We start from the raw sequence: 10,581 nt of genomic DNA, 5'->3' as shown, positions 1-10,581 counted from the left end.
GAAATATAAACATAGAAAAACACATAAAACAAGAGAGACACAGATATACGTGGTTCACCCAAATTTGGCTACTTCCACATAGAAACAGCTAGTCCTTCCTTTTATATTATCTAGCGAAATGAAGAGATACAACCTACAGCAGATCCGTTGTAATTTCGTCTTCACTCTCACACAATATCCTCTCTCTTTCTCACTCAAAATACAGATCTACATAGACACAATACAATTCCCTCATATATAGTGAGGGGTTGCCTTCTAGGGAAAAAAACACTAAATTAAACATAACTTCTACCGTCAGATCTCTACCTAATGAACAGCCTAGATTGACTATGAAATTACAACATTTTACAAGGCAATTTTACATCTATTTTCAGCTTCGGGGGCACTGCCCCTGATCCCCCACTAGAGGGGGCCTCCTAAAGATCATTATCGCCCCCCCCTTGCAACACAAATATTATGGGCAGTGTTTCCACCACATTACAAACTGGGGTCCAATGTGGTGATACCTCTGAATAAAGAAGATAATCAAGCTCCACACCCAACAATCTCCCACTTGGAGACTAATTATAACAACTCCATCGCTGCCTCATTTTCTGGAAAATGACTCCACTTTGGACATAGTTGTTTCTCATCTTCATCATCATACTTGAAGACCAATTGAAACCAAGCAATATCTCAGTTTCTCCCTGGTTACAACTTTTTTTAACATATCTATAGGATTCTGGCTAGTGTGTATCTTTTCCAGCTTCAACTGTCCATCTTCCAACATTGACCATATGAAATGATACTTGAGTTGTATATGTATTTTCTTGGAATGAAATGCAGAGTTCTTTGCAAGATGTAGACACTCTGGCTATCACTGTATAACTTTCCCAACTCCTTCTTCTTACCCAATTCATCCAAAAACCTTTGTAACCAAATCATTTCTTTACTAGCCTCTGTAGCAACAACATACTCTGCTTCCATTGTTGTGAGTGCAACAACACTTTGCAGTTTTGAAACCCAACTGACAGTTGTTCCACCTACAGTAAACACATACTCTGTGGCGCTCCTCCTATTATCTCTATCACCCACCATATCTGCATCAACATATCCCTATAGAGAAATGTTTGAACTACCAAAGCATAATGCTTGATTTTTGGTACCTCTCAAATACCTGAGAATCCACTTCACTGCCATCCAATGTTCTTTTCCTAAATTTTTCATATACCTTCTTACAACTCGCACTACATGTGCAATATTAGGCCTTGTGCAGACCATTTCATACATCAAGCTTCCAACCGCTAATGCATATGGAACTTTAGACATATAAGCCATTTCTTCCTGAGTCTTAGGACACACCTCCTTTCTTAGTTTGAAATGGATAGCCAAAAGTATACTAACTAGTTTTGCATTCTGCATATTAAATCTTTTCAACACCTTTTCTATGTACTCACTTTGAGATAATGTTAATTTTCAATTTTTCATGTCTCTACTTATTCTCATACCAAGGATTTGTTTTGCAACACCCAAATCCTTCATTGAAAATGAGTTTGCCAATTTTCTTTTGAGCACATTTATTTCCTACATGTTAGAACCTGCAACAAGCATGTCATCTACATACAATAACAATATAATATAGCTTCCATAATTTTTCCTTTTGAGATAAACACAATAATCAGAGTGACATCTAGTATAACCTTGTTTAGACATAAACTTGTCAAATTTTAGATACCACTGCATTGGAGCCTGTTTTAAGCCATACAAGCTCTTCTTCAACCTAAACACTAGTTTCTCCTTCCCTTTTACCTCATATCCTTGTGGTTGTTTCATATATATCTCTTCCTCCAAATCCCCATGGAGAAAAGTTGTCTTTATATCTAACTGTTCAAGATGCAAATCTTCAGCTGCTACTAGACTCAAGATAGTTCTGATTGAAGTCATTTTAACAACAAGAGAAAATATCTGATCAAAGTCTATACCCTTTTTTTGTGCAAACCCCTTCACCACAAGTCTAGCTGTATACCTTTTTCTACCTCCATCTTCTTCCTTCAACCTGTAAACCCATTTACTCTACAATGTTGTTTTACCTGCAGGCAACTTGACTAAGTCCCAAGTCTAGTTATGTGCTAAGGAGTCCATCTCTTATTTCATGGCTTGCTCCCACTTCTTCCTAGTTTCTACTTGCACTACTTCTTCATAACATTATGGTTCACCAAAATCAGTCAACAATACATAATATAATGAAAGAGAGTATCATTCATGGGGTCTACCTATCTTAGTAGATCCTATAACACCACTTTCAGGCATTTGAGGTGCTTGTTGCTGTTGTGGTTGTTGTTTTTGTTATGGCTGTTGATCATTATGATTTTCAAGCACCTTCACTTTTTCTGTGATCTCATCAGGCACTGTGTATTCTCTGTTTTCTTTTTCTTGTTCCTTTTCCTATAGTTGATCCTTATACAAAACCTTTTCATTAAATATGACATTTCTTCTCCTAATGATTTTGTGTTTTTCATAATCATAAAAATGATAACCAAAACCATTAACACCATATCTAATAAAGGTACGTTTCTTTGATTTTGTCTCAAGCTTTGTTCTATTTTCTTTATTAATGTGGACAAAGGCTTCACAACCAAAAGTATTTAAAAATGAGTAGTTTACCTTTTTACCTGTCCATGTGTCCTCTGGAATACCACCATCCAAGGAACTTGAAGGCCCTTAGTTTATTAAATAAACAACAGTATCTATAGCATATGCCCAAAATTGTAAAGGAAATCCTACATGCAATCTCATGCACCTTGCACACTCCATGATTGTCCTATTCATCCTTTCTGACACACCATTTCCTTGTGGTGTTCATGGAACTGTCTTCTCTCTGTGAATTCCATTCTCTGAACAATACCTATCAAACCCTTTGCTGCAATATTCACCTCCATTGTCTGATTTGAGACACTTCAACCTTTTTCCAGTCCCATTTTCAGTTAAATATTTCCATTTCTTGAAAGTATTAAATACATCATATTTGTTTCGAATACAATAAATCCAGGTTTTTCTAGTCGCATCATCAATAAAAGTAACATAATAACGCGAGACACTGAGAGATGATACTTGAGCAGGTCCCCATACTTCTATATGCACAAGCTCTAATTTTTCACTCTTCTTTTCTTTCCCAACTCTGAGGAATCTAACTCTCTTCTGTTTTCCATACATGCAATTCTCACATAATTTTAAATCAACATGCTTCAAACCTAGCAACAAATTTCTTGAGTGAAGAATCTGCATCCCCTTGTCACTCATGTGCCCAAGCCTATGATGCCACAATGTCATATCTTCTCCTATAGAGGTTAAAGCATTAACAAAATTAGAAATACCATTGCATAAATACTATGTACCAACCTTTTCTCCTTTTTCTATTGCCAGGGCTCCTTTAGTGATCTTCCAGGTTTTATCTGTAAAAGTAGTTACATAGCCTTCACCTCCCAATTTCCCTATTGAAATCAGATTTTTCTTCAGATCTGGAACACACCTTACCTCCTCCAATAGCCATTTATTTCCATTCTACTATTTTATGAAAAATGTACCCATTCCAATGATTTTACAGGGTTTATCATCACCCAATCGAACCTGTCCAAAATATCCTTGAACATAATCATGAAAATGTTTCCTATCAAGTGTGGCATGGAATGAGGCCCCTGAATCTACCACCCAGGCATCAATAATATCTTCTAATGAAAGAATCAAAGCATCTTGCAACACATCAACTATCATATTCTCTTCATGATTGTTTTCTTGTTGCGCGTCTCCTTCTTTTCCCTTCTGAGACTTGCAGTCTTTCTTCAGGTGTCCTTTCTTCCCGCATTTCTAGCATACTATCCCCGATTTGGACTTGGATCTGTCTTTCCTTGACTTACTATGATTTCCTAGGCTCTTTCCTCTTTCCATTTCTATTCCCCTAGTCCTTGCAGTCAAAGAATTTCCTGATGTCTCACCTGAGCTTTTCCGTCGCATTTCCTCACTAAGGATTTCACTGACAACACAATCAAACTTAAAGTACTAGATCCAGAGACAAAGTTACTAATGGCCATAACTAAACAATTCCAAATTTCTGGAAATGAGCATAAAAATAACAGAGCCCTAACTTCAACATCAAAAGTTACCCCTACATAACTTAACTGACTGGTGACTGTATTAAATTCATTTAAATGATCAGCAACAGATCCACCTTCTGACATCTTCATATTAAATAAACGCTTCATAATAAATACCTTATTTGAGGCCGAGGGTTTTTCACATAGTTTGGCCAATACTTTCATTAAACCCTCTGTTGTTGTTTCCTTTGAAATATTAAATGCTACTGATGTCGCTCGGCACAACCGTATTGTTCCAAGTGCCTTTCTATCGAGAATATCCCAGTCTGTGTCTATTATACTCGTCGGCTTCTTTGTCCTTCTACTCAATGGTAGGTACAAATATTCTGATACATATAATCTTCCATCTGCATCTTCCATAGCTGGTAGTTTTTTTCGTTAAATTTTTCAACCCTAAACCTATCATCTTCTGCCATTGCTCCCACTCGAACTAGGAACCCTTCTCTCCTGTGAGTTTGTCAGCCAAATAGACCTTCAACTCTGATACCATTTGTTAAAGAAATTATATATTACAGAGCAATGAAACACATAAAATATATTGCAGAAATATAAACACAGAAAACACATAAAACAAGAGAGACACCGATATATGTGGTTCACCCAATTTGGGCTATGTCCACAGAGAAACAATTAGTCCTTCCTTTTATATTATGCAGCAAAATTAAGAGATACAACCTACAGTAGATCTGTTGTAATTCCCTCTTCACTCTCACACAATCTCCTCTTTCTTTCTCACTCAGAATACAGATCTACATAGACAAAATACAATTCCCTCATCTATAGTGAGGGGTTTCCTTCAAGGACAAAAAACACTAAATTAAACATAACTTCTACCATCAAATCTACACCTAATGAATGACCCAGATTGACTATGAAATTACAACATTTTACAAGGAAATTTTACATCTATTTTTAGCTTAAGGGGCACTACCACCGATCCCCCGCCCGGGGGGGGGGGGGCCCAAAGATCACATTCGGCCCCCCTAGACCCCCCTTGCAACGCAAATATTACGGGTATCATTTCTGCCACATTACGAATTTGGGTCCAATGCGGTGACATGTCTCAATAAAGAAGATAAAAATAATCAAACTTTGAATTAACAGAAGGAGTTGCAGCTCACAGGTGTGTACATCACCTGGAGACTACACTCAAACAAGGAGGAGACTCTCTCTCTCTCATTCACTCTACATTACATGAATGAATATTACATATTAAATACATGACTGGAAAATAGGTAGCTGAAAACAACCTCCTAAATTCTAGGAACAACTCCTAAACTAAGAAGGTACGTTACAACCACATAACCATTTCTCCATTATTTCTAACTCCCCCCCTTAATGGAGAAAGGGTTATTTTGCACACCTAACATCCCTCTAAATAACTCAAACTTTACTTTCCCTAGAGGCTTAGTAAAAATATCAGCTAAATTATCACAAGTATTACAATAATCCACACAAATTTCCTTAGACTGTATCTTTTCTCGTACAAAGTGAAACTGAGTATCTATGTGTTTAGTATTCTTATGGAAAACTAGATTGTATGCGAGCTTTATTGTGCTTTGGTTGTCAATTTGACACTGGTTGCTTCTTTTTGTCCTTCGCTTGCATCACTGAGCAATCTCCTCAACCAGATGGCTTCACATGTAGCTACACACAATGCCTAGTACTCTGCTTCACATGATGATAATGCTACAGTGCTTTGCTTTTTGCTACTCCATGAAATAACCCCGGATCCAATACTAAATGCATAACCTGTGATGGATCTACGATCATCCAGGTTGCCTGCCCAATCAGAATCTGAATAACCTGCTAAAGTAACATCATAAATGTCAGTGTATAAAATACCATAATTACAAGTACCACTAAGGTACCTCAACACACATTTTGATGCATTCCAGTGACTGTCAAGTGGTCTGGACATAAAATGGCTCAGCACACTAACAGAGTATGCCAGATCAGGCCTATTTGTAGTAAGATATATCATACTTCCCACTAGCTGTCTATACAAAGTGGCATCCACCTGTTTTGTGCCATCATCACTGCTTAACTTGAGATTCTGCTGCAATGGTGTTTCTGTTGTTTTGCACTATTCCATTCTGAATCTTTCCAACAGGGTTCTGGCATACTTTCCTTGAGTTAGAAAAGTTTGACCAGAATCTTTCCACACTTCTAGTCCTAGGAAATAATGAAGATCACCAAGGTCTTTCATTTCAAATACCTGTGACATTTGTTGCTTGATTTATTTGATCAAATTATTTGCATTTCCTGTTATTATCATGTCATCCACATACAAAGAAATCAAAATGATTTGCCTCTGTTTATTTATCTTGGTATACAGGTTTGGATCGTTGAGGCTCCAAGCTATGCTGAATAAAAGATGAATCAATTTTGTCATACCATGACCTGGGTGCTTGTTTCAATCCATAAAGTGCCTTATGCAATTTACACACTAAATGCTCCTGCCCTTTTTTCACAAAACCAGGAGGTTGTACCAAATATATTTCTTCCTTTAATTCTCCATTCATAAATGCAGATGTAACATCTAACTGGTGTAGCTTCCATTTATGTTTTGTTGCTAAAGAGATTAGCATTCTAATTGTATTAAGTTTAGCTACAGGGGCAAAGGTGTCATCGAAATCAATTCCTTCTTGCTATGAATAACCCTTTGCTACCAGTCTAGCTTTGAATTTTTCTACACTCCCATCTGCATTTATCTTAGGTTTATACAGCCACTTACAACCTATAGGGGTTTTTCCTTCTAGCAACTCAACTAAGTCCCAAGTATGGTTTCTATATATTGATTCCATTTCTTCATGCATTGCAGCCCTCCATTCATCTGATTTACTTGCTTCTTCATAGTTTGAGGGTTCTACAATATTTAAAATTTTGGACATTAAAGCATAGTCTTTCAATCTTGCAGGTAGTCTAGTCTTCCTACCTGATCTTCTAGGTAAAGGACTTACCTCAACTCTATCTGTTTCAGCACTGTTCGGGCCTTCATCATCACTTATTACACTATCTGCTGCTACTTCTTCCTGTTTCTGCTCCTGCTACTGCTTCTACTCTTCTTCTTCTTCACTGTTCAGTTCTATCAGGAATGGAATGTGGCTGTCATTATTAGAGTCTTCCTTTCCATCTTCTGTCTGTTCATGAAAAACGACATCTCTGCTTGCAAACACTTTATGAGTCATAGGATTATATAACTTGTATGCCTTATACTCTGTGCCATATCCTACAAATATACATTTCAAGGCTTTGGGGTCTAGCTTTTTCCTATCTTCTTTCGGTATATGAGCAAAATCTTTAGATCCAAATATTCTTAAATGACTGACTGCTGGTTTGAGTCCAAACAATGCTTCAAAGGGGATTTTGAAGCCTAGACATTTGGTGGGACTCCTATTCTTTAAATAAACAGCAGTATTAATGGCTTCTACCCAAAGACCATTAGAAATACCCTTACCTTGAAGCATACTGCTCGCACACTCCACAAGGGCCCTGTTCTTGCGTTCTGCTACTCCATTCTGCTATGGAGTGTGTGGCACTGTGAATTGCTGTATAATCCCATGTTGCTTGCAAAAGTTCATGAACTCACCTAACCTGTATTCCCCCTCAAGGTCCGAGAAGAGAATCTTTATCTTCTTTCCTATTTGGTTCTCTATCATAGATTTGAATTCTTTAAAATACCGAAAATCCTGACTCTTTTTGCTTAAAAAATACACCCAAGAGAACCTAGTGCAATCATCTGTAAACAGTAGAAAGTAGTATGCACCTCCTAAAGACCTAGTCTGCATAGGTCCACAAATATCTATATGTACTAGTTCTAGGATGTCTCTTTCTTTTCTGTTGACATGCACAGGAAATTCATCTCTATGCATCTTCCCTAATGCACATCCATCACATTCCAGTTTGATATTATGTAAAGCAGGAAGTCCATCGACCATACCTTTCTTTTTAAGTAAGATGAGATCTTGTAGATTGAGATGTCCAAATCTCTGATGCCAGAGATTTTCAACTGTTGATGTTGCTGCAACCATCGCTTGTCGTGGCATGCTCCTTGCATCCAGTCTGTACAAATTCCCCACGCGTACTCCTGTTGCAACTATCTCCAATTGGCTATCCTGAATGACACATCCATTCTTGAAGAATTGCACCTGCATGTCCTGGTCTGTTATCATAGAGACAGAGATCAAATCCTTTTTAATTCCTAGAACATATAAAACATTTTTGATATGCTTGATATCGCCACAAGGTAGCTTCAAAGGAATATCCCCACAACCTTTGAGCTCATACCCACTGTCATCACCTAAATAAATTTTTGATCCACATGCAGATTCTTCAAGAAACTCAAAACATTCTCTCTTACCGGTCATATGCGAGGATGCGCCAGAATCGACATACCATGTATTGTCCTCATCTCCTTTCGATGCTGAAAGTGCACAGTCGACTGTGAATAGCTGAAGATCATAGCTGTGGTCCTCCTCTTCTTCAGCAAAACAGCCCTGATGTTTCTTCTGTTTACTTCTCCTTTCATCTGCTTGCCTCTTATAACACTCTTTAATCTGGTGACCAGGCTTTCCACAATAAAAACATCTCTTAACATAGTTATCATTCATACCTCTAGATGGCCTCCTTTGAAAGGAATTGGCTCCTTTCTATTGTTGCTGCTACGGTTGTTGGTACTGGTGTTGGTGCTGGTGCTGGTGCTGCTTCCCTATGTGTTGTCGCCTCTTTGCCATCAGAGCAAGGTCATTGCTCTGAGTCTTTAGATTTTGTCTTCGCTCCTCCTCCTGTAGCAGAATCGTTGTCAGCTCATCAAAAGAGGGGGCTTTCTCCCTTGCTGACAACCCTGAGATGAATGTTTGATATTCATCGGTCATCCTGTTCAGTGTGAGTGTAACCCGATCTGAGTCTGATACCTTTTCTCCAATGGATCCAAATTTTTCTTTCAAACCCTTGACTCTGGCCATGAATCCACCAACAGATTCATTCTTGTCCATATTTAATGCAAAAAAATTTCCCTTGAGGGACAAAACACGATTTGTGTTTTGTGTCTCATACAGACCCTTGATTGTGCTCCAAATATCCGCAGCCGACTTGCAATCTCGGATATGGGGGATAATGTTGTCTTTGACAGACATCTTCAGTATGACTTTCGCCTTTGTTTCTCTCTTATCCCAGTCTTGTTCTTGGGTTGTATTTCCGGATCTCTGTTCATTTCCCAAGAAGATCGACCATGTGTTCGCACTCTCCAACAAGGTTTTCATTTTGAACTTCCAGTTGGAAAATTTCGATTCCATCGAGCTTGCCAGACTCGTGGAGGTATGATTCCACTGTTGTTCATTTTCGCACAACTGAACACTCTAATTAGCCACCACCGGGCAAGTCCGATCTGCTGCCACCAAGTAGATCAGAGACTTCACTATGCCACCACCGGGAAAAACTGATCTGCTACCACCGAACAGATCAACAAACAAGCTCCAACATGCCACCACTGGGCAAAACGATCTGCTTCTACCAGACAGACCGAGGAGCTGCACTGCGCCACCACCGGGCAAAAATCGATCTGCTTCCACCGAGCGGATCACAAAACCTCAACTCACCACCACCAGGCAGATCCGATCTGCTACCTCAGAGCTGATCAAGGATCCTCAATTCGCCACCACCGGGCAAATCAAATCTGCTGCCACCGAGCAGAAACCTTCACGTGCCTCCACTGGGCAACTCCGATCTGCAACAAAGATTGCAGATTTGCAGAGAGAAAGGGTTGGCGCTCTGAACAGCATCGAATCCGCAGTAATTGCGGAAAATAAAAATTTATGATGTGCAGGAAAATTGGCGCGCTTAACAGCCACAGATCCGCGCCAATTTGGTCGTTGATTTCTCTGGCATGCTTATCAGCCTCAAACCCGCGCTAATGGGCGCAACTGTTCTTTAAAAAACCCACGCTAATTGCTGCACCTTCCAAAAAAAAAAATTCGCTCCAACCCTTCCTTTGGCTCAAAGATGATCAGTCATCTAATGCCTTTTTGCTCCAGGTGTTACTGCAGTTCCACCTGATCACACTGATACCTTTACATGTACTCCTACCACTACAGATGTGCAACTAATGATACATCCCAAAAAAAAATAAAAAAAATTAAGGCTACCTCTACCCTAAGCTCTGATACCAAGATAAAAATAATCAAACTTTGAATTAACAGAAGGAGTTACAGCTCACAGGTGTGTACATCACCTGGAGACTGCACTCAAACAAGGAGGAGACTCTCTCTCTCTCGTTCACTCTACATTACATGAATGAATATTACATATTAAATACATGACTGGAAAATAGGTAGCTGAAAACAACCTCCTAAATTCTAGGAACAACTCCTAAACTAAGAAGGTACGTTACAACCACATAACCATTTCTCCATTATTTCTAACTAACTTCTACTGTCAAATCTCCACCTAA

The 10,581-nt window shown here is 38.7% G+C and overlaps 1 protein-coding gene across 1 annotated transcript; it reads right to left on the bottom strand.

Moving 5' to 3' along the window:
- Positions 1-8,794: 8,794 nt before the first annotated feature.
- LOC149227213 (uncharacterized) lies at positions 8,795-9,427 on the bottom strand. The gene has a single exon (XM_089380428.1). The coding sequence runs from the start codon at positions 9,425-9,427 to the stop codon at positions 8,795-8,797; it is 633 nt and encodes a 210-aa protein (XP_089236554.1).
- Positions 9,428-10,581: the final 1,154 nt, after the last annotated feature.

The sequence above is a fragment of the Pinus tabuliformis genome, chromosome J (genome assembly GCF_031772625.1).
Source record: "Pinus tabuliformis cultivar Carrire ecotype Pingquan chromosome J, CPIR1, whole genome shotgun sequence".
Classification (NCBI taxonomy): Eukaryota; Viridiplantae; Streptophyta; class Pinopsida; order Pinales; family Pinaceae; genus Pinus; species Pinus tabuliformis.
The sequence above is the reverse complement of the archived record's forward strand: the minus strand, read 5'-3'. Positions and strand labels throughout refer to the sequence as shown.

Coding starts and splice junctions, on each gene's coding strand:
- LOC149227213 (XM_089380428.1), bottom strand. CDS start 9,427: ATGGAATCGAAATTTTCCAACTGGAAGTTCAAAATGAAAACCTTGTTG.